The following is a 24,618-nucleotide window of genomic DNA, read 5'->3' as shown; positions in this document are numbered from 1 at the left end:
CCTTGGCACTGTTGACTTTGGGCCTGATCATCCTTTGTCTTGGGGCTGTCCTGTGCGTTGTAGGATGTTCGGCAGTATCCCTCACCGCTACCCACTAGATGCCTGTCGCAACTCCTCTTTCTGCCCAGTTGTGGCAACCAAAAATGTCCCCAGACATTGCCAGATGTCCCCTGGGTGTGCTGATTACTGCTTTCCACTCTTCTAAACACCTGAGCCCTGTAAAAGTGTTTGTTTGATAATGGGAGTGTGTACTGAGCTCCTGCTGTATGCTGGGTACAAGGGATACAGACGTGATCCCTGGCTGGGCAGTGCCTAGGATGCAGTGAGTGTTCCATAAATATTGTCATTATCACCCAGTTTCCCCAAAGCCATTAATAAATACCTTCGTTAAATATGTAAACATGATCAGAAATAATTCAGAGGAGTCCAGTGTTTACTGGGTTTCCTGGTTGTTCCTCCATGTCTCTGCAAACCCAGAAGCCTCAGAGACCAAACTTTTACCCTGGTCCTATTTCTGGTCTCCTTTCACTTGGATTTTGGACCATGCCCGTCTACGCAGACGGGATTCCGTCTTCATTCCGTTTTATGGCTGCATCACGATGTTTCACATATGGGCATCAGTGTTGCTTCCTGTCTGGCTCTTCTACAAAACTCTGTTGCAGTGGCTACCCCTGTCTGTCCTTCTGTGCACCCATGAGCCCTGCAGACAATAGGACATGTTCTTAGAATCATCCCACTACTGAGTGATGTTGCATCTATCTTTATTTATTTATTTATTTGTTTTTGAGATGGCGTCTCGCTCTGTCGCCTAGGCTGGAGTACAGTGGCACAATCTCGGCTCACTGCACTTCAGCCTCCTGGGGTCAAGCGATTTTCCTGCCTCAGCCTCCCCAGTAGGAGTAGCTGGTACCACAGGTGTGCACCGCCACACCCAGCTAATTTTTGTATTTTTAATAGAGACAGGATTTCGTCATGTTGGCCAGGCTAGTCTCGAACTCTTGACCTCAGGTGATCCGCCCGCCTTGGCCTCCCAACATGTTAGGATTACAGGTGTAAGCCACCATGCACAGCCGCAGCATCTTTACGTGATGGTTGGCCAGGGTAATTTGGGTGACATATTGGGTCTGAACGCTTTGCTTCCTCTTGCCTTCTTTTTTTTTTTGAGATGGAGTTTCGCTCTGTCGCCTAGGCTGGAGTGCAGCGTCACGAACTCGGCCCACTGCAAGCTCCGCCTCCCGGGTTCGCGCCTTTCTCCTGCCTCAGCCTCCCAAGTAGCTGGGACTACAGGAATCTGCCACCACGCCTGGCTAATTTTTGTATTTGTAGTAGAGATGGGGTTTCACCGTGTTGGCCAGGATGGTTTCGATCTCCTGACCTTGTGATCCCACCACTTTGGCCTCTCAAAGTGCTGGGATTACAGGCGTGAGCCACTGCGCCTGGCCGAATTTTCCCCTTTCTTTAGGTGACTTTTAGAGATAGCACCCAGGGCAGGTGGGGACCTTGGTTGGTTAGCAGTGGCGTCTCTTCTTTCATCTGCCCCCTTTCTGAAGCTAATTTCCCTTTGCTTCTCCCAACCCACTTCTGTGGTTCAACTGCCGCCAGCACAGAACTCTTTTTGTTTCTGAATTGCCCTCTGATGCTGCGATTCCCCGTTGCAGTTTGGAAGCCACCATCACCAGAGATTTCTAGAACCCAAGCCAGGCAGGGGCTGGATAAATAGTGCCAACGGGTGTCAGCCACCAGAACCAGCTCCTCAGCCAGCCACAATGTAAAGGCCAAAGGCAACTGGTTTCTCCACATTCTTTGTGGTGTTCTGGTCGAGTTTGAAGGGCCTCATGTACACATGTTGGAGGGAGCCTTTGGGGCCTGGGCCTGCTGAGGGGGTGGGTGGTGGGCAGTGCGTTCTCATAGGGAGTCGGGCCCTGCCTCAGTAAAATTGGAATGAACTTGGCATTCTTGATCCAGGAAATTCCTGTTGCGATGTTGTCGTTTTTCCAGAGGGCCTCATCCCAGCTGGGGAGGAGAAAGGGCCGCGGTTGCAATTGCCTCTAGTTGTTGAGGGCTAAACACTGAATTCATTTGTAAATCAGCCTCTTTTCTGTAGATTGAAGCAATTTCTGTCCTGCCAGGCGAGTTTGGAAGTTCGCCTTTTACATATGAATGTGCCCTTTAATCACCACTTCTGCATTATTGAGAGAGGGTGGAGGAGGCTGTGTCTAGTGGGAAAGGATTATAGCTCTAGTATAAAAGATGGGTTTTCTCATTTCTAGGAGAGGGGCATCAGAACTAAAGAGAATCTGAAACAATTACTAAAAATATTAAAAACACCTTCAAAATGCAAACCACAGCTGTTTCCCTCCCCCCAGGCTCCCTTCTGATATTGTCACCTTGGCCAGCAGAACAACTCCAGTTCCTCGTATTTATTCACAATCCCAGGAAATAAATGGCTGTTCGGTGCACTGCACCGAAGACTTTCAGCTCAGCCGAGCTGCTGTCGAGGTTGATAAATTATAGGCGAAAGCCCGGGGACATGAAGGCAAGTCGCTGGGCTTCAGACTGCCTGATTGCAAAGAGGTGACAGTGTCCTTGCCCCGCCGGGCGACCTAATAATGTGTACAAGACCGGGGCTGGCCTGGTAAGTGGTGACTCTTAGCCTGTTCTCTTTGCTTCTTCCTCCTCCCCCTGGGAGAGGCCGCTGAGGATCCGGAAGCAGGAATGTCTGCTGTGGGTGAGCCTCTGTTCTCTTTTGAACAAGAGAGGCTAGGCCCTCTGAGCAGCCGCACTTTCTCAATGGCAGGTAAGTGCCTCCTCTCGGCGTTCCCTGCCCCTCGCATGTTCTGCCTCTGAGGTTCTTTCCTGGTGAAATGCCATTTTCCCCAAGTTGAGAGTGACCTTCATTCCCCGGCCTCATTTCCATTCCAGCCCTCCCTGTCCCGGCTCTGGATAAGAAGTTCCTGTTGATTTGCAGAGATTCTTTAGAAGCACAGTTCAGGCCAGTGCAGTCCTTTGGAGGAGCAGGCTCAGCCCGGCAGCTGTGGCAGGGCCAAGTCAGCCGGGGTGCATACCGGTCCTCAAGTTTCTGTGGGTCTAAGAGATGGTCAGCGTTGGAGGAAATAATCATTTGCTTATGCGAGCAGTTTTCATTTACAAGTTCCTCCTGGCTTAGGCATTCTCTGCTGCGAGGACAATTTTGCCTCCGCCCCACCCCCAACCTTTGCTCCTGATTTTTTACTTCTGTTCTCCGCCAGGAGGAAATTCCAGACTTTTGTCTCTTTGTGATGTAATTACTGGTTGGGGAGGGCCCCAAAGATTCCTGGGGAAGGGAGGCCTGTTTGGGTACCTGCTCTGTGTCTTTGGGAAACGCTTTGAAGTGATTAACCGTGCTCTGCTTTGCTCCTTCTGGGAGAGCAGCAGTGTGTGGTCATGTTTGAAGTAGGCCAAGGGGAGAGGACTGGTGATTATGAAGTGTTGCAGAGCAGGCCTCTGCTTCTGACCCTGCCTTCACAGTTGCTGGAGGAAACCTGGCATTTTCAGTCTGATTGAAATGCAGAAATCATGTCCTGGGCTGATTCTGGTCTCCAGTCTACACAGGCTGGCATTTTCCATAGCTTTGAACTTGTGGAATTGATTTAACATGCTTCTTTCAGAAAGCAAGCTGTGTTTTTGGAGTGGGGATGGTAGTCAGGGAGGAGGTCGAAGAGAAGCAAGAAAAGGAGGATGAATGATTGGTTAAAAAATAGAGTTACCCATTAGTTACCAGTGAATGGGTGCTTACTATTTGCCAGGTATTATACTAAGAGCTTTACACGAATTAACTCATTGACTTATTCGATAACTTTACAAGGTACCATTATCTCCATCTTAAAGAACAGAGGCACAGAGAGGTTAAGTCGCCTTTTTAAGGTCACACTGCAGGGCAGAGCACAGTGAGGTTCTGCATGCATTTCGACACCAGAGAGCTGATTCCCCACCACTGTGGCATCCTGCCTCTCTGTCGTTTTCAGCCTGACCCATCAGAGCATATGCCCTTGACCTACGGGTCCTGGTTTGCCCAGGACACAGCTAAGCACATGGTTGGTTGCCCTACTCCTGTGGCCTGTCATGCCTGTCTGGGCCTGTGGACCAAGCTTCTTTTTCTGTTCAGGCCCCAGCAGGCTTGCTGTCGACATCATTAAGGAAATTAAACACCTACAAAAACACAAGAAGCTCCTGGCCTTTCAGCTGTGGCCCTTTCCTTTGAGGGAGGAGACAATTCCCTGTAATGGTGTGTCATTTCCTAGCCCTGGAGAACAGCATGTGCTGTGACTCAGGCGCCGGATGTGGGGGCAGGATTAGGGTGGGGGGCGGGTACCTGACGTGGCCTGCTGGGGAGGCCTAGTCTTGATGGAGGCTGGAAAAGGGGAGGTAAGATGGCCCTGGAGCCCCCAGCCTATTTCAGGGACTGTTGCCACCATTTGGAAATTAGGAGGTGAATGTGCTTTTCGGGGACGGCCTTTGAGAGAACGGTGTCATCAGTGAATGACATGAGTTTCCAGTTCCTGGAACTCTTTGTTGGACCTTCCCCACCCCCATACCTCCATCTGCAGTTCAGGGGAAAAAAAGGCAAAATGAGAGTGTACTCTTAAATCATAGACCCTAAATTAGGGAGTCCTCTTGCTACAGAGCTGAGGATGAGGCCCTCCTGGTGCAAGGCCATGTGGTGCAGAGGTTAGAAGCTGGCCCTTGGAGTCCCACTGCCTGGGTTCAAATCCCAGCACTGCTCCTTGGTAGTTTTGTGATCTCAGTCTAGTGACTTAGTGGGAACTACAGGAAGTGCATTTTGAACAGTGCCTAGAATATCGCATATAATCAAAGAAACTCTTAGCTCTCTCTCTCTCTTTTTTTTTTTTTTAGACCGAGTCTTGCTCTGTCGCCCAGGCTGGAGTGCAGGTGTGATCTCGGCTCACTGCAACCTTTACCTCCCTGGTTCAAGCAATTTTCCTGCCTCAGCCTCCCAAGTAGCTGGGATTACAGGCGCGTGCCACCATGCCTGGCTAATTTTTTTTTGTATTTTTAGTAGAGATGGGGTTTCACCATGTTGGCCAGACTGGTCTTGAACTCCTGACCTCAGGCAGTCTGCTGGCCTCCCAAAGTGCTGGGATTGCAGGTGTGAGTCACCACGCCCGGCTGAAACTCTTAGCTCGTTATACTCTTGGCTCAGGAAAGCTATAAGCCTGAGTTATCTTGAAGTAAGATGCCCCTTAAATCAAAGACATCCAGGAAATGCTGAGCTCCAGGATGATTTCTGGTGGATCACAAGACATAGGCTTGGGAAGGATCTCCTCACATGCTTGGTTCCTTTTTTTTCTGAGACAAAGTCTCGTTCTGTTGTCCAGGCTGGAGTGCAATGGCATGATCTTGACTCACTGCAACCTCCGCCTCCTGGGTTCAAGCAATTTTCCTGCCTCAGCCTCCTGAGTAGCTGGTATTATAGGCACCTACCATTACACTCAGTTAATTTTTGTATTTTTAGTAGAGATGGGGTTTCACCATGTTGGTCAGACTGGTTTCGAACTCCTGACCTCGTGATCTGCCCACCTTGGCCTCCCAAAGTGCTGGAATTAGAGGCATGAGCCACCGTGCCCGGCCTCGTGCCTGGTTCTTAATACCCAGTAGACCTTCCCATATTGTTACAATTTCAGCAAAATGTCACAAGAAGGGGAAAATTCTGCTGCTTTCTGCTCCATGCCAAGCTGTTTTCCTGAGTCACTGCTCTGTCCTCTCCACAAGGCTGCACTCCTCCCTCACCCACATTAACTCATTCAGAACCACTCATTTTTGTTACGGGATGGGTGGGAGGCAGAGGGTTGTGAGTGAGCCAGCCCAGTGGGGTCACAGGTCCTATTCCCTCAGAAGGCAGCAGAAAAGTCTTTCAGATCCAGGGTGAACCAGTGATTCAGTCGACAGTGGCTGTTTGTCATTGTTCCAAGTTTATAGATGAAATGCGCTGAGCAATACATCTTGTCAGAATTAAATCATTTTTTTTTTTTTTTTTTTTTTTTTTTTTTTTTGAGACGGAGTCTCGCTCTGCCGCCCAGGCTGGAGTGCAGTGGCCGGGTCTCAGCTCACTGCAAGCTCCGCCTCCTGGGTTTACGCCATTCTCCTGCCTCAGCCTCCCAAGCAGCTGGGACTACAGGCGCCCGCCATGTCGCCCGCTAGTTTTTTGTATTTTTAGTAGAGACGGGGTTTCACCATGTTAGCCAGGATGGTCTCGATCTCCTGACCTCGTGATCCGCCCGTCTCGGCCTCCCAAAGTGCTGGGATTACAGGCTTGAGCCACCGCGCCCGGCCGGCAGAATTAAATCATTAAAGAAGAAAAAATTGACTCAGCTTTCTGGAAAGGGTCCTTATGGAGCCTGGTTACCATGGCTACAGTCAGGCGTACACCCACCAGTCCATCATCACCAGAGGCCCAGCCCCCACTGGAGTGGGGGCCAGTTAAGTCATAATGCCACCCTGCTGTCTCATCCCTCCAAAGGATACTGAATCCAGCAGTCATTTCCTAATTCTTCTCCCTATGAGCCTTCATTGAAATCCCCTGCTGTTGACTGATGTGTCTGTTGTTTGGAACCTATCAAATTTCGACCCCTTCGATACAGCCACTGAACTCTCATCAACTCCAGGGGGAATTGGTGTGTTTGTAACAGCAAACAGAATTGGGGTTTTTATGTTTTGCTGAAGCTAGAAGGTTTGGAATACTCTCAGATGTGAGCATCCTTGGGCTAGGACCCACCTCCCCCTACCTCTTGCTGAGCAGAAACTCAGTTTCCCCCTTTGTTTCCTGGTGGGCTTGGGTGATATTCCCTTGCCAACTCTAAATCGCTTACAAGTATATTAATTTCTAGTGATTTTTTTTCTTCTTTCTCATTAAATTAAATAATTTTATTGTTCAAGAGGGACTTTAACATCCTCTGGGTGCCCTGAAGTTTTTATTCATTGGAGCTGAGGACACCTTTGCAAAGGTACCTAGAAATTGCACTCCTGTAAACAATGATGGCCTGTTCAAGGGTCCCTGGAGCACTGTCTGGTCTTTAAATGAGAACTTCCAGTCTAGTCCCTTTCTCCCCCTCTCTTCCCATTTTGCAGGTAAGGCCCTGAGGCCCTGAGAGGTGGAGAATTGCCTGGGGTTGTTTTCTGTTTAGCCTTATTCTCCAGCCTGGCCCCCTTGCTTGACCTCTATTCCCTGAGTCCTGAACCAACCCCTCACATAGTGTCTGGAAGGTAGAGGCCATTGGCTCTGGCTTGCCAGTGTGGAACAGGATTGTGTAGAGTTGAGAACTTAGACCCCGTCTCCTAAACACATACACATACTCTAACACTTCTCAAACTAGTGTACCTCCCAGTCTTTGGGAGGACTTGTTAAAACACAGATTGCGGCCGGGCGCGGTGGCTCAAGCCTGTAATCCCAGCACTTTGGGAGGCCGAGACGGGCGGATCACAAGGTCAGGAGATCAAGACCATCCTGGCTAATACGGTGAAACCCTGTCTCTACTAAAGAATACAAAAAACGAGGCGGGCGCCTGTAGTCCCAGCTACTTGGGAGGCGGAGGCAGGAGAATGGCGTGAACCCGGGAGGCGGAGCTTGCAGTGAGCTGAGATCCGGCCATCGCACTCCAGCCTGGGCGACAGAGCCAGACTCCGTCTCAAAAAAAAAAAAAAAAAAAAAACAACACACACAGATTGCTGGGCCCTACCCCAGAGTTTCTGATTCTGTAGATCTGGAGTGGGGCCTGAGAATTTGCATTCTTTTTGTTTTGTTTTGTTTTTAAAGACAGAGTCTCTCTCTTTCGCCCAGGCTGGAGTGCAGTGGTGTACTCTCAGCTCACTGCAATCTCTGCCTCCTGGCTTCAAGTGATTCTCCCGCTTCAGCCTCCCCAGTAGTTGGGACTACAGTCATGCACCACCACACCTGGCTGATTTTTATATTTTTAGTAGAGACAAGGTTTCACTGTCTTGGACAGTCTGATCTCGAACTCCTGACCTCAAGTGATCTGCTTGCCTGAGCCTCCCAAGGTGCTGGGATTACAGGCGTGAGCCACAGCGCCTGACCCAATTTTCTTTATTTTCCTAACGTCATCCAGGCACATGATAAATACAGTACACAAGGGTATAGAGTGAAAAATCATCCTTCCCTGGACTCCCTGCTGGCAGTCCTCCCGAGGCAACTAGTAGTCCCCAAGTCGAGCTTTGTTGTAGTTTTGTGTTCATCCAGGAATATTCTAAGTTTGTGCAAACATTGATGTGTATATTAAATCTTTTTGGGGAGGAATATTGGTCCATTAATGGTGCTAGATACACTTTATTTATTATTTATTTTTTTGAGATGGAGTCTCGCTCTGTCGCCCAGACTGGAGTGCATTCGTGCAATCTCGGCTCACTGAAACCTCTGCCTCCTGGGCTTAGTCGATTCTCCTGCCTCAGCCTCCCAAGTAACTGGGACTGCAGGCAAGTGCCACCACACTCAGCTAGTTTTTTGTATTTTTAATAGAGATGGGGTATCACCGTGTAGGCCAGTCTGGTCTCGAACTCCTGACCTCAGGTGATTCGCTTGCCTCAACCTTCCAAAGTGCTGAGATTACAGGTGTGGGCCACCGCCCCCAGCCTAATTTTTGTATTTTTTTGTAGATACGGGGTTTCACCATGTTGCCCAGGTGTTTTTTAATCTTTTTAAATAAGTTTTACATTTTTTTAATTAAAAAATTTTTTTTTCAGAGACAGTGTCTCTCTTTTTCACCCAGGCTGGAGTGTTCCAACATGATCATAGTTCATAATACCCTCGAACTCCTGGGCTCAAGCAGTCCTTCCTCCTCGGCCTCCCAAAGTGCTGGGATTACAGGTGTGAGCACCGTGTCTGACCATGTAACTGTAATCTATTCTTAGAGCAGTCCTCTGTTTGCAGACGTTTGTTTCAAGTGCTTTGCATATAGCCCATAGTGCTGCAGTGCAGTCATCTTGCCTTTGCTCCTTTTCTACTATTTTGTGGAATGTGTTTCTAGAGGAGATTGTTGGGTCAAACGCCAAGTGGAGAAAAAGTTTTCAGGAACAGTGGTGGAAGTCGGGTGAGGACCCATGTGGGAGGGAGAGGAGGTTTCTCTGGGGGAATGTGCTCACCCCGGGCTGCACCCCTCTCTCTCTCTCTCTCTCTCTCTCTCTCTCTCTCTCTTTTTTGAGATGGAGACTTACTCTGTTGCCCAGACTGGAGTGCAGCCACGTGATCTTGGCTCACAGCAACCTCTGACTCCAGGGTTTAAGTGATTATCCTGCCCTGGCCTCCCAAGTAGCTGGGATTATGGGCATGCACTACTACGCCTTGCTAATTTTTGTATTTTCAGTACAAAAGTACGGGGTTCACCATGTTGGCTAGGCTGACCTCTGTGTCTCTTTTTGTGAGTTTTCCCACTATCTAGCTGCTGTGTGCCTTTGGTCCAGTGCTTTGGGCTCTCTGGGCCTCCCTTTTGATGTCTGTGGTTTGATCTCTGGACTCTCGGGTCTGTTGTTAGCATATAATTTCTACTCATGACTGGGTCTCCGCACAGCACCCTGAATATTTGTTCAGGATTGTCCAGAAGCTTTCACGGTGAGGCTGGAGAGTTCCATCTCGTGGATTGGGTTTTGGGAAAGAGTTCGTTGTCTTCCTTTGTGAATCTGCTGGAAGATGCTTTGCCTTTTCACCAAAATCAACCACTAGGAGGCCTTGCGTGAACCACATTGGATGCTGTCAATCTGCCATCAGTGACTCTCTTGCAGGCAGGGAGACAGATGCACCATGCAGCCTACATGCTAGTGGTAAAACTGGGGCAGGAGCATCTTTGGTAATTGACATCTTTCCGGATTTCACATCCCATCCCACCCTATCCTCCTATGGTCTTGGCACAGCTCACCCCTCTTGTAGTATTCGTAGCTTTCATTCCTCAGGATGTCAGTTGCACCAGGCTGTGTCATTATGTCGTCCCTAAGTTACCAAGACCACCATGCGGCATGGAGTGGATTCAAGTCCTTGGAGGTGAAGATTGAGTGGATGGTAGCAGAAGTGTACATGTGTTTATGTATTTTTTTTTATCATTTTTGAGACAGAGTCTCACTTTTGTTGCCCATGCCCATGTTGCAATGGCATGATCTCAGCTCATTGCAATCTCTGCCTCCCGAGTTCAAGCAATTCTTCTGCCTCAGTCTCCCAAGTAGCTGGGATTACATGCGTTTGCCACCACACCCAGCTAATTTTTTTTGTATTTTTAGTAGAGACGGGGTTTTCCCATGTTGGCCAGGCTGGTCTTGATCTTGTGACCTCCCGCCATTGTTCGTGAAAACTTTTTCTCCACTTGGCCTTTGATCCAACAGTCTCCTCTAGAAACACATTCTACAAATACAGTGGAAAAGGAGCAAAGGCAAGATGACTTCACTGTGGGCTGTACCCAAAGCACTTGAAACAAACATCTGCAAACAGAGGACTGGTTTTACCATGTTGGCGCAGCTGGTCTTGATCTCGTTACCATGGTTTTACCATGTTGGCCAGGCTGGTCTTGATCTTGTGACCTCAGATGATCCTCCTGCCTCGGCCTCCGAAGGTGCTGGGGTTTATAGGTGTGAGCCACTGTGCCTGACTGAAGTGTACATGTGTTTAAATGAAATGCTGAAAGATGAAAACAAGGGGTGCATGAACAAGAGTGGGGCTGGCATTTTCCAGGTGAGAATCCACAAGGATGTAATTTGTATTGATCTTTTTGGAGGAGGGTCTCAAACACAAGGCCCAGTGGTGGTGGGGCCACGGAAACTTCCCAGTGGGTGGGGTGTGTTCTTTTCACACAGTTACAGTACATAGCCTATTAAACACGAATAAATGATGTTGTTTTCCACAAAGGAGAATGTGTGCCTTCATTTCCTTGAAGTATGTAGCCTTCCTGATCTATCTTCTTTGGTTTCCTGTTTTTGCAATCAGGCGTGGGCATGGAGAAGTCATGTTTATCTGGGGTAAGAACAACACTGGCGCCTGTGTGACTCTTGGCAGGTTGGCCTTGGTCTCATCAGCAGGGACATAGTGGGGAAGAGTGGCAATTGCGCATGATTCCATCTAAAAGTGGGGTAGCTGTTACTCAGCTGTATCTGGTGCTTTGGGGGCCTGCAGGTCCTAATCTTTTTTTTTTTTTTTTTTTCCGAGTCGGAGGCTTGCCCTGTTCCCCAGGCTGGAGTGCAGTGGTGCAATCTCGGCTCACTGAAACCTCAGCCTCCCGGGTTCAAGCAGTTCTCCTGCCTCAGCCTCCAGAGTAGCTGGGATTAAAGGCATGTGCCACCACACCCGGCTAATTTTTGTACTCTTAGTAGAGATGGGGTTTCACCCTGTTGGCCAGGCTGGTCTTGAACTCTTGACCTTGTGATCTGCCCACTTTGGCCTCCCAAAGTGCTGTGATTACAGGTGTGAGCCACCGTGCCCGGCCTTCCTAATCTGTTTTTTTAAGAAAAGTGAAAAATCTAGGTGTTATTACATGAAGTTTCCTGATTTTTGCATCTTGGCCACAAATTAAGATTTTACAAAAATGTTATATAGGTCGAAGAAATACTTGTCTGACTGTTGAGGCAGACAGCCAAGAAGGGGGCACGTATATTCTGGGAGAAGGAACACTGAAGTGGCTTCAGGAGTTGGGGGACAGAAGGCACTCTGTTCCTCCACACCTCCTCCCTGTGGGGCCCAGGCCTCCCTGACTGCTTTAAAACGTGTGGTCCTGTATCTCTTTCAGATCCTGGCTCTGCAGAGAGAACAGCCCAGAAAAGAAAGTTCCCCAGCCCTCCACATTCTTCCAATGGCCACTCGCCGCAGGACACATCAACAAGCCCCATTAAAAAGAAAAAGAAACCTGGCTTACTGAACAGTAACAATAAGGAGCAGGTAAAGCAGCTGCCTGGAACCACGTCCTCACTGCCGGGACAGAGGCCAGCCAGTAGCGCTGAACCTCTCTGGGTCCTTGTAAACGCCAGCTTTCTTGGCATTGAGCTAACTGCCTTGCACTGGCTGTCATTTGCCTTGGATAAAAAAAGGTGGCTCAAAATGGGCCTGTGTAGAAATTTCCAATGGGTTTTCAGATCTGTTTCGGGGACAGAGCAGGGACCCAGATGAGATGAGGGTATGTAATTCTTTAGGGTTTGGGGCATTTCCTTGTATTAGGTGTTTTTTTTTTTCATGCTTTTAGGACTGTTTTTCCCTTGTGGCCTGAGGAGTTTTCCCCTCCTGGGCCATGTCCATAGGACTAGTTCTTAGCTGTATCTGGAAGTGGTTGCTTGGCTGAGGCAAGTTTCTTTCTGGCCTCAGTTTTCTCATCTGTAAAATGAAGGGTTTAGAGGCCGGGCGTGGTGACTCATGCCTGTAACCCCAGCACTTTGGGAGGCTGAGGTGGGGTGGATCACGAGGTCAAGAGATGGAGACCATCCTAGCCAACATGGTGAAACCCCGTCTGTACTAAAAATACAAAAAAATTAGCTGGGTGTGGTTGCATACGCCTGTAGTCCCAGCTACTCAGGAGGCTGAAGCAGGAGAATTGCTTGAACCTGGGAGACGGAGGTTGCAGTGAGCCGAGATCGCACCACTGCACTGCAGCCTGGTGACAGAGCGAGACTCCATCTCAGAAAAAAAAAAAAAAAAAAAAGGGTTTAGGTCTCTGTTAAGAGGCATTGCCAGGGGCAGACTTAGGTAATTGGTCACAGTTCATTTTCATGGAAGCACACGGGATTCTTTCCAGAACCCACCCTCCCTTGGCAGCTAGCACCAGTCAGCCAGATAGGAAAAATCCGTTCACTGTTTGGATCTTTTCTTTTTTTTTTTTTTTTGAGACGGAGTCTCGCTCTGTCGCCCGGGCTGGAGTGCAGTGGCCAGGGCTGGAGTGCAGTGGCCGGTTCTCAGCTCACTGCAAGCTCCGCCTCCCGGGTTTATGCCATTCTCTGGCCTCAGCCTCCGAGTAGCTGGGACTACAGGCGCCCGCTACCTCGCCCGGCTAGTTTTTTGTATTTTTTAGTAGAGACGGGGTTTCACTGAGTTAGCCAGGATGGTCTCGATCTTCTGACCTCATGATCCGCCCATCTCGGCCTCCCAAAGTGCTGGGATTACAGGCTTGAGCCACCGCGCCCGGCCTGTTTGGATCTTTTCTTTTTTATTTTTTTTTTTTGAGGCGGAGTCTCGCTCTGTCGCCCGGACTGGAGTGCAGTGGCTGGATCTCAGCTCACTGCAAGCTCCGCCTTCCGGGTTTACGCCATTCTCCTGCCTCAGCCTACCGAGTAGCTGGGACTACAGGTGCCCGCCACCTCGCCCGGCTAGGTTTTGTATTTTTTTTAGTAGAGACGAGGTTTCACCGTGTTAGCCAGGATGGTCTCGATCTCCTGACCTCGTGATCCTCCCGTCTCGGCCTCCCAAAGTGCTGGGATTACAGGCTTGAGCCACCGCGCCCGGCCTTGGATCTTTTCTAAGGGACCTTCTGGCTTTAGAATTCTCTGGGGCAGGCTAGATACTCTTCCGATTACAAAAATGGAGAGGCATTTTAGTGGACTTACTGGTGGATTGTATCTATCCCCCTGGACTATGAAGTCAGATCTCATAGCACTGAAGGAAACAGTGTCCCGTTGGTTCTGATGCCACTTGTTCTTTAGCAGTGATTCCTAGGGATGCATTCATCCATTTTGTGCATTATTGAGTAGAGGAGTGGGCCCTGGGGATGGAAAGTTGAATTAAACAAGATTGTTGCTTCCATGGAAGGAGACGTAGCAACGGTTAAATACCCAGGCCTGTGAGAGGTGTGTGTTTCTGAGCATGAATCTATTTTCACTCTCAAAATTACATAGTGAAATGCCAGCCCTGCTTTTGCTGTGTGGCTGTGGGCAAGTTAACCTCTTTTGTGCCTAGTTTTCTCATCTACTGAAATGGGGATAATGATACTACTACCATGAATTTCATAGGGTTGTGAACATTGAGCTAAATGCCATAAATAGCAATATTAAAAATGAAACATAAAGTCAGTTTCTCTGCTAAGTAGAATAATCATACAATCTATATATGAAATAAACAATTCCTGTAAAAATGCTCATGTCCACCGGGCGCGGTGGCTCACGCCTGTAATCCCAGCACTTTGGGAGGCCGAGGCGAATGGATCGCCTGAGGTCAGGAGTTCGAGACCAGTCTGGCCAATGTGGCAAGAACCCTGTCCCTACTAAAAATACAAAAAATTAGCCAGGCGTGGTAGCGCACACCTGTAAATTGCTTGAACCCGGAAGGTGGAGCTTGCAGTGAGCTGAGATGGCGCCACTGCACTCGAGCCTGGGCAACAGAGCGAGACTCCATCTCAAACAAACAAACAAAAAAAACCTCACGTCCAAGATGGTAGCCGTAGGTCACATGTGGCTCTTCAGTACTTGAAAATGGCAAGTGACTGAGGAACTGAGTTTTTCAATTTTTTTTTTTTTTTTGAGATGAAGTCTTGTTCTGTCACCCAGGCTGGAGTGCAGTGGTATGATCTCGGCTCACTGCAACCTCCACCTCCCAGGTTCAAGCAATTCTCCTCCCTCAACCTCCTGAATAGCTGGGATTATAGGCATCTGCCACTGCACCCAGTTAAATTTTTTATTTTTAGTAGAGATGGGGTTTCTCCATCTTGGCCAGGCTGCTCTCGAACTCCTGACCTTGTGATCCACCTGCCTTAGCCTCCCAAAGTGATGAAATTACAGGCGTGAGCCACCGCGCCTGGCCTTACTTTTTTATTTGAGACGGAGTTTCACTCTTGTTGCTGAGGTTGGAGTGCAATGGCGCAATCTTGGCTTTCTGCAACCTCTGCCTCCCAGGTTCAAGCGATTCTTGTGTCTCAGCCTCCGCGTAGCTGGGATTACAGGCGCCTGCCACCATGCCCAGCTAATTTTTGTATTTTCAGTAGAGACAGGGTTTCACCATGCTGGCCAGGCTGGTATTGAATTCCTGACCTCAGGCGTGAGCCACTGTGCCCGGCCTACCCTCTTTTAAGAGATGGGGTCTTGCTATATTGCTCAAGTTGGACACTCAAGTTATCCTCCTGCCTCAGCCTCCTGAGTACCTGGGCTCTCCGGGGTTCCTTTATTTATTTATTTATTTTTTGAGACAGAGTTTCTCTCTCGTTGCCCAGGCTGGAGTACAATGGCGCAATCCCAGCTCACTGCAACCTGCGCCTCCTGGGTTCAAGCGATTCTCCTGCCTCAGCCTCCCGAGTAGCTGGGATTACAGGCATGCGCCACCACACCTGGCTAATTTTTTTTTTTTTTTTGTATGTTTAATAGAGACGGGGTTTCGCCATGTTGGCCCTGCTGGTCTCAAACTCCTGACCCCAGGTAATCCACCCACCTCGGCCTCCCAAAGTGCTGGGATTACAGGCGTGAGCTACCGCGCCTGACCAAGTTCCGGGGTCCCTTTTTATAAGAGCACTAATCCCATTCATGAGGGCAGGACCCTGATCACCTCTCAAGGCCCCACTTCTCTAATGCCATCACCTTGGGGTTAGAATGTCAACATAGAAATTTGGGAGGCACACAAGCATTCAGACCATAGCACTCAGCAAAATCTAACAACAGCTGGAGCTAAGTCAAGCCTGCCCTTTTTAGACACAGGCCTGTGGTTGCTTGTTTGCCACACTCCCCACCCTTCCCTGTCGTCTCTGAATTTCTTTCCGTGTCCACGTTGACTTTGGCATATGTGAAGATTCTCCACTGTCTTCCTCTCTTTCTTCACTTTAGTTTCTCTTCTTTGTTCCATTGTTCTAGAAAGAAAGCCATTCGCACCTCATAAAGAGCAAATAGGCTGGGCGTGGTGGCTCAGGACTATAATCCCAGCTACTTGGGAGGCTGAGGCAGGAGAATCCCTTGAACCTGGAAGGCAGAGGTTGCAGTGAGCTGAGATTGTGTCACTGCACTGCAGCCTGGGCGACAGAGTGAGACTCTGTCTCAAAAAAAAAAAGAAAAAAAAAGACAATTCATATATCTCCATTTTGGTAGAGATGTTTTATTACCATGTGGAAATATGGGATGCGTTTTAAGTTTGGGCCCTATTCCACCCATTTATCATATATTAGGAATTCATTTTAGGGAAGCTTATTTTTATTTTTTGAGACAGGTTCTCACTCTGCTGCCCAAGCTGGAGTGCAGTGACATGATCATGGCTCGCTGCAACCTCAACCTCCTCGGCTCTGCAGCCTTGACCTCCCCGGCTCAAGCAGTTCTCTTCCTTCAGCCTCCCAAATAGCTGGGACTTTGAGCACCTGTTGGCACAGCGGGTTGGTTTTTTGATTTTGTTACAGAGATGAGGTCTCACTTTCTTGTCCAGGTTGGTCTCGAACTCCTGGGCTGAAGTGATTCTCCTGCTTCAACTTCCCAAAGTGTTGAGATTACAGGCATGAACCACTGCACCGAGCCAGAAGTTTAAAGAAGAGCTTTAAAACACATTTTATTTTCAGGGTTTAAAAGCATCCTAAGGTTTACCATGCATTTTCTAAAGACCTTTGGTCCAGTGTTTTCACCCTTTGAAGGGTTTGAGAATGCATGGGAAGATGCTCCCGGCATTTTGTGGAGGAGGGTCAGGTTGCTAAATGGATGTCCTGTAGTATATGGGGCAAGAAATACCTTGCCCAAAATGACGTCAGGGTGTTTACAGATAAATACCACTCTGCTCTTTAGTTCTGACACATTTGAGTTCAAACGTCCTTTTGGGAGGTGTTTTGGTTTTTTCCCTTGCATTAAAGGATTGAGAGATAACGTGCCAGCAGATTTGTACAGAATGGCCTTAGGTGTGTCTTTGATCAAAAATAGCAAAGAAATGATGGAGCCCCTCTTCACCTTCTCTGAGTACAGGGTGTCTACATATCATGAATGAGTGGCTAGTACTTATTTCCTTTTTTCTTTTTTTCTTTTTTTAATTTATTTTCTATTTTTTTTTTTTTACTAGTACTTATTTTCTTGGGCCCACACGTTGTCCTAAAAACTGGGACATTTCACAGAAGTCTTTCTTTTCTTTCAAGAATTTTTCTTTTTTTTTTTTTTAAAGAGACAAGGCTTTGCAGGGCCAGGTTTGGTGACTCACGCCTGTAATCCCAGCACTTTGGGAGGCTAAGGTGGGTGGATCACCTGAGGCCAGGAGTTTGAGACCAGCCTGAATAACATGGTAAAACCTCGTCTCTACTAAAAATACAAAAATTAGCCAACCGTGGTGGTGCACACCTGTAATCCTGGCTGCTCGGGAGGCTGAGACAGGAGAATTGCTTGAACCTCGGAGGTTGTAGTGAACCAATATCACACCACTGCACTCCAGCCTGGCTGACAGAGCAAGACTCTGTATCAGGAAAAAAACAAAAAAACAAAAAAGAGACAGGACTTTGCTCTGTTGCCCAGGCTGCTGGACTACAGTGGTGTCATTGTGGCTCACTACAGCCTTGACCTCCTGGGCTCAAGCAGTCCTCCCACCTCCGCCTCCCAAGTAGCTGGGTCTATAGGTGTGCCCCACCATGGCTGGCTAATTTTTTTTTTTTTTTTTTTAACTTTTTGTAGATACAGGGTCTTGTTGCCCAGGCTGGTCTCGAACTCCTGGGCTCAAGCTATTCTCCCACTTCATTCTCCCAGATTGGTGGGATTACATGCGTGAACCACTGCACCAGGCCCACAGAAGTCTTTTGTTTGGCTGAGACAGTGTATTAACAGTTGAGACAGTTCAGGGGAGTGCAGGGATTGCCAATTTCTCCCCAAGGTCAGGCAACACTAGGAGTGTGTGTGTCTGCCCAACTCCCTGGATCACTGGAGCTGAGTGGGGGCTGCCTCTGTAAGATGGGTCTGAGCTCTGCCCAGCCCTGCTGTCTTCCCCACTTCGAGGTTGAATGCCAGTGCATCCTCACACTCCAGGGCTAGGTGGTTTTTTCTTACATACTTCACAGTATTCGTGCTTTTACCAGATGTAGGAGAATGAGAGCTGAAGCTGTGGTTTTTTTCACTCAGGTATGGTCCCTGTGTGGCCTCTGTAGGAACTGGAGTCTGTGGTCCTCATACTCCACACATGGACCTTGTGTTCACACACAGCCAGAGAACCCATACTCTGGTTTATGTAGACCAGGTGTCTGCAGCTACAGCCTGTGGGCCAGATGCGGCCTGAAGCCTGTGTTTGTAAAGTTTTATTGGCACACAGCTACAGTCATTCATTTATGTACTATCTGTGTGTGCTTTTGTGCTACAGTGGCCAAATTGAGTATTCGCAATAGAGACCTAATGGCCTGCAAAGCCTCAAGTATTTACTATCCTTTTTTTTTTTTTTTCTTGAGACGGAGTCTCGCTCTGTCACCCAGGCTGGAGTGCAGTGGCCGGATCTCAGCGCACTGCAAGCTCCGCCTCCTGGGTTCACGCCATTCTCCTGCCTCAGCCTCCCGGGTAGCTGGGACTACAAGCGCCCGCCACCTCGCCCAGCTAGTTTTTTGTAGTTTTTAGTAGAAACGGGGTTTCACCATTTTAGCCAGGATGGTCTCGATCTCCTGACCTCATGATCCGCCTGTCTCGGCCTCCCAAAGTGCTGGGATTACAGGCTTGAACCACCGTGCCCGGCTTTACTATCCTTATAGAAGCCTTTATAGGAAAAGTTTGCTGTTTCCTGGTATCATTGAAGGTATTCCAGAAGCAAATAGACAGGGCCTTTTCTATTTTCTTGTTAGCCAGCCTGTGGAAGGAGTAGGGAAATAAGAAGATTTTCTCTCCTGCAGTATCCCATAATAACCTGCAAATATTCCATGATAACACAGGTTGCAACCTGTTTCCCTAGTTATCAGACTGGTAACACATACTATACATGTAGGGGAAAAAAATCAAAACTCAGAAATGATTTGCTTTCCCTTTTTAAAATGTTCCATATTTGTTATCAGATTATTTTTATGGAACAGAAAACACTTACAATAAGGAAAATATCTGATTGATAAGGAGATTAACCAGGCATCTGCTCTCGGCAACTGCTGCTGCTTCAGGAAAGGAGAAAATCTTCTGAAAAGAGTATGGAGCCGCCAGGTAGTCCTCAGTATCCTCCTAGGGGCACCCAGCCCCAGCCAGAGGGTAGTGGGGTTGGGAGGGGAGCACCAGGAGAAACTTAATTCTGAAGGATCAGTACCTCGGCTAATATCAGACAGAGAGGACTTGAGTTGCTGGTTAGGGAGATGAGCAGTTATATTTGATTCTTCCAGCTTCTCTTTTTTTGTGACAGAGTCTCGCACTGTTGCCCAGGCTGGAGTGCAATGGTGCAATCTTGGCTCACCACAACCTCTGCCTCCCGGGTTCAAGCACTTCTTCCTGCCTCAGCCTCCTGAGTAGCTGGGACCACAGGCGCCCACCTGTAGTTTTAGTAGAGACGGGGTTTCACCATGTTGGCCAGGCTGGTCTCGAGCTCCGGACCTGAGGTGATCCACCCGCCTTGGCTTCCGAAAGTGCTGGGATTACAGGCGTGAGCCACTGCGCCTGGCCAGTTCTTCTAGCTTCTTAACAACTCTTCCTATCCTATTATTAACTTACTGAAAAGAAGTCAGATACTGAAAATACGGCTTAGTGTTATCTTACAAAAACCACAGTAGCATCCTTAAAGACCCCACTGAGGTTAGAAATAGTTCTGAAAAAAAGAAAAGGAAAAAAAAAGAAAGAAAAAAGGGAAATAGTTCTGCTTGCTTGGTATGTATAGTTTATCTTTCAACAGGAATTCCCCGCCCTCTCTTCCCCTTCCTGCTGCTCCTCCCCCATCTCCTCTTCAGCACCAGCATACCCCTACAATAAATTCAAAGCAACTATTTTCCTGGGCAGATAGCAGACCCTCTACATTAGTGGTTCTCAACTAGGGACAGTTTTGCCCTCCAAGGGACATTGGGCAAAGTCTGGAGACGTTTTTGGTTGTCCTAATTTTAGGTGTGTGACAGTGTTAGAGTGTTACTGGAATCTAGCCAGGTATGCTTCTACCTTCCCTGCAATGCACAGGACGTCTCCCACAACAAAGACTTCTCTGGTACCCAGTGTCACCAGTACCAAGGTTGAGAGCCCGTGCTCTGGATGCTGTTCATGTCCCCTTCTGTCAGGTTTTTAGTAGTCATCTTATATTTCAGATGTTTTTTCCCTCTAGGTTTGTGCATGAAGCTGAACTTAGTTTGCATTACAGATAATGTTCTCTGAGGGGGGTCTCTAAGTCAACGCACCCTCTCCTGGATTCAGCATTGTCTTGTGAGGGCTACAGGGAAGAGAGGGTGTGCCGGGAGACCCAGGTTTGAGTCTTTCCTCTGGGCTCCAAGGTCAGATAAATCTCTTTAACCAAGTAACCAAGTTTTTCTTTTTCTTTTTTTTTTTTTTTTGAGACGAGTCTCGCTCTGTCACCCAGGCTGGAGTGCTGTGGCCGGATCTCAGCTCACTGCAAGCTCTGCCTCCCAGGTTTACGCCATTCTCCTGCCTCAGCCTCCCGGGTAGCTGGGACTACAGGCGCCGCCACCTCGCCCGGCTAGTTTTTTTTTTTGTAGTTTTTAGTAGAGACGGGGTTTCACCGTGTTAGCCAGGATGGTCTTGATCTCCTGACCTCGTGATCCGCCCGTCTCGGCCTCCCAAAGTGCTGGGATTACAGGCTTGAGCCACCGTGCCCAGCCTATAACCAAGTTTTTCTACATGTCAAGTAAGACTAGTACGGGTTGGGTATCCCTTATTCATGCTTGGGACCAGAAGTGTTTTTTAGTTTTTTTTTTTTTTTTTTTTTTTAATTTGGAATATTTGCATATACACAGTGAGATATCTCGGGGATGGGACCCAAGCCTAAACACATAGATATTTTGAGATGATGATGTCTTGCCCTGTCACCCAGGCTGGAGTGCAGTGGCATAATCTTGACTCACTACAGCCTCTGCCTCCTGGGTTGAAGCAGTTCTTCTGCCTCAGCCTCCTGAGGAGCTGGGATTACAGGCATGTGCCACCATGCCTTAATGCACAGGTTTGTCCATTAATTTTTATATTTTTTGTAGAGATAGAGTTTCACCATGTTGCCTAGGCTGTTCTGGAACTCCTGACCTCAGGTGATCCACCCCTCTCGGCCTCCCAAAGTGCTGTTACAGGCGTGAGCCACCGTGCCTGGTCTAAACATAAAATTCATTTATGTTTCATACATACTATATTAGTTTGTTTGTTCTCATGCTGCTAATAAAGACATACCTGAGACTGGGTAATGTATAAAGGAAGGCAGTTTGACTCACAGTTCAGCATGGCTGGGGAGGCCTCAGGAAACGTAAAATCAAGGTGCGGAAGGGAAGCAAACACATCCTTCACATGGCTGCTTCAAGGAGAAATGCAGAGAGAAGAGGCGGGAAACTCCTTATAAAACCATCAGATCTTGTGAGAACTTACTATCACCAGAACATCATGGAGGTAACCACTTCCATGATTCAATTACCTCCCACGGGGTCCCTCCCATGACATGTGGGGATTATGGGAATTACAAATCAAGATAAGATTTGGGTGGGGATGCAGCCAAACCATATCACATACCTTATACATATAGCCTGAAGGTAAATTTATACAATATTTTAAATAATATATGTGACTCATCACAAGAGGTCAGATGTGGAATTTTCCACTTGTGGCTTCATGTTAGTGCTCAAAAACTTAAGGATTTTGGAGCATTTTTGATTTCTGATTTTCTCATTAGGGAGTGCTCTTAGTACCTTTTTGGGTGATTGTCAGGATAAAATGAAGATGGTGTGCAACAGCATGCTGAAAATGTAACGTGAAAAAAATATTGTAGCAGTGATATTGGTACCAAGTACCAAGTAGAGTGCTATCTTAAAAGTTGATAGGACACAGGGAAATAACTGGGCTAAAGAATTATGCGACCAGGAGCAGCGGCTAACGCCTATAATCCCAGCAGTCTGGGAGGTAGAGGTGGGCAGATCACCTGAGGCCAGGAGTTCGAGACCATCCTGGCCAACATGGTGAAACCCCGTCTCTACTAAAAATAAAAAAATTACCTGGGTGTTGTGGTGGGTGCCTGTTATCCCAGCTACACAGGAGGCTGAGGCAGGAGAATCACTTGAATCTAGGAGGCAGAGGTTGCAGTGAGCCGAGATTGCACCATTGCACTCCAGCCTGGGCAATAAGAGCGAAACACCATCTCAAAAAAAAAAAAAAAAAAAAAAAAGGATTATACAATCACATTTATAAGTATTAGCTACTTACTTTGCAGAAATGAGAATAGAGAGGCTTAGAAACATTGGTTTACAAAGATCTGCTAAACAAGCGTCTACAAGCTCTTCATCAACGATTGTGGAAATACCAGGCATTTGGGAACAGTAAAACCTTTTAATACCAGGCTGGGTAACATGGTGAAACCCAGTCTCTACCAAAAAAAAAAAAAAAAAAAGCACACAGACACACACGCACAAAATTAGTTGTGCACGGTGGCGCTCACCTGTAGTCCCAGCTGCTTGGGAGGCTGAGGCTGGAGGATTGCTGGAGCCTCAGAGGTGGAGGTTACAGTGAGCCGAGATCCTGCCACTGCACTCCAGCCTAGGCAACAGAACAAGACCCTGTCTCAAATACTAAACAAAACCTCATAATAAAAGCTGGGAATAAGATATGGGTGCCTGCCATCTTGGCAACTCTTGCACATTATTTTGGAGGTCCTAGCCATTAAAAAGAAAAGTAACGGCTGGGCACGGTGGCTCAAGCCTGTAATCCCAGCACTTTGGGAGGCCGAGACGGGCGGGTCACGAGGTCAGGAGGTCGAGACCATCCTGGCTAACATAGTGAAACCCTATCTCTACTAAAAAATACAAAAAACTAGCCGGGCGAGGTGGCGGGCGCCTGTAGTCCCAGCTACTCGGAAGGCTGAGGCAGGAAAATGGCGTAAACCCGGGAGGCGGAGCTTGCAGTGAGCTGAGATCCGGCCACAGCACTCCAGCCTGGGCGACAGAGCGAGACTCCGTCTCAAAAAAAAAAAAAACCAAAAAAACAAAAAGTAACGTTCAAGTATTAGACAGGAAAAGACAAAACTGATGTTACTTAGAGTTATATGATTTTCAGTCAATAAACTATTGGAACTGTCTATATATGAGGTCGGCATTAGAAATCTGACAACATTTCTATGTATCAACGATAACCGTTTAGTAAATCCCCATTCGTGGTATCATCAAAAAGTATGCAGGATCTCAACAACACAGAAGATGTTTACGGAGAACACCATCATGTTTTACTGAAGGACAGAAAAGAAACGTGTTATACAGTGAGATTTATTCGAGGGTGGGGAATATGGTTGTAGATAAACTGTTCTCCATGGTTTTATTGCCAGGGAATTGAGGCTCTAAGTGGGTTGAGTTGCTTTCCTAAGACCACACAGCTAGTTAGCATGTCTTCCCACTGGACTTACACATGTACTTCCTAAATAGGATTTCGTATTCGTTTCTCATGGACATTTTCATTATGAATTTCTCCTGAGTGACTTTTTGTGTTCAAGTGTGGCTTTGCTGGATTCCATAATATAACATAATATTCCATAATATACCATAATACACCAGGAAGAGGTCGAGCTCCCATGAGTTGGCCACCCATCTCATCTTTCTGCCATTGCTGATGTCAAATAAGAGAGATGGCTCCCTGGCAAAAACAAGGACCTACCATGTTCAAGAATTATGGCTTTAGGAAGCCTTTTGTTGGCTCATAAACACTTTATGTATTGGGGGTAAACTTAAAAATTAGATAACTGGCCGGGTGCAGTGACTCACGCCTGTAATCCCAGCACTTTGGGAGGCCGAGGTAGGCGGATCACGAGGTCAGGAGATGGAGACCAGCCTGGCTAACATGGTGAAACCCCGTCTCTACTAAAATTATGAAAATTAGCCAGGCGTGATAGCACACACCTGTAGTCCCAGCTACTCGGGAGGCTGAGACAGGAGAATGGCTTGAATCCGGGAGGCGGAGGTTGCAGTTGAGCTGAGATCACTCCACTGCACTCCAGCCTGGGCGACAGAGCGAGACTCCGTCTCTGAAGAAAAAAAAAAAGAAATAAAAAAGATAACCATTTTTTGGTGACTCAAACCCTATTGATCTGTTCTCTAAATGTCTGCCATTTAAAGAATCCCAGGGCAAACTACTGCGCTTTTATTGGCTTTGTAAACTGGGACTGCCGTAAGCTGGGCTTCCAACCACATTGGCACTGTTAGTATGGTGGCATTTTGATCAGTAGGTGTAGATTATATCACCCCATTTAATAGCAACACAGTACCATGAAGTGTTAGGTATTATCATCTCCATTTTACAGATGAGAAAATTGAAGCTGAGAGGTTAAGAGACTTGTCCAAGGTCATGCACCTGGTTAATGGTAGAGTTAAAATCTGAACCTAGGTAGATCTGGGTTGGAGGCAGTGTGCCGTTCTGCTAGGGCTGCCTTGTAACTCTTAGATACCAGCTTTTAATCGTGGCCTCTTAAAATAGAAAAAAGAAAAATCTTCATAATTTTAACAACTTGCTAATAAAGTATTTAGTAACCTAAGATAGTTTGGCTTTTTAATGAATTTGTGAAATGCTGTAATTTTCTTTTGTTGTTATTGATGT

At 47.6% G+C, this 24,618-nt stretch overlaps 1 protein-coding gene across 21 annotated transcripts in view; it reads left to right on the top strand.

The window, feature by feature from the left end:
* The window catches only part of ZMYND8 (zinc finger MYND-type containing 8), a 153,312-nt gene that overhangs the window by 36,486 nt on the left and 92,208 nt on the right, over nucleotides 1-24,618 (top strand). For 20 of the 21 annotated variants that reach the window (XM_033186660.1, XM_033186658.1, XM_033186656.1 and 17 more), the window contains one exon: nucleotides 11,772-11,920. In XM_033186660.1, coding sequence (XP_033042551.1) covers nucleotides 11,772-11,920 — 149 coding nt within the window. Of the gene's footprint in view, nucleotides 1-1,969; nucleotides 2,798-11,771; nucleotides 11,921-24,618 lie in introns of those variants that run through there. The other variant, XM_033186644.1, reaches the window with a different exon arrangement.

This window comes from Trachypithecus francoisi, unplaced genomic scaffold (genome assembly GCF_009764315.1).
Source record: "Trachypithecus francoisi isolate TF-2019V2 unplaced genomic scaffold, Tfra_2.0 Lachesis_group21, whole genome shotgun sequence".
Lineage (NCBI taxonomy): Eukaryota > Metazoa > Chordata > Mammalia > Primates > Cercopithecidae > Trachypithecus > Trachypithecus francoisi.
The sequence above is the reverse complement of the archived record's forward strand: the minus strand, read 5'-3'. Positions and strand labels throughout refer to the sequence as shown.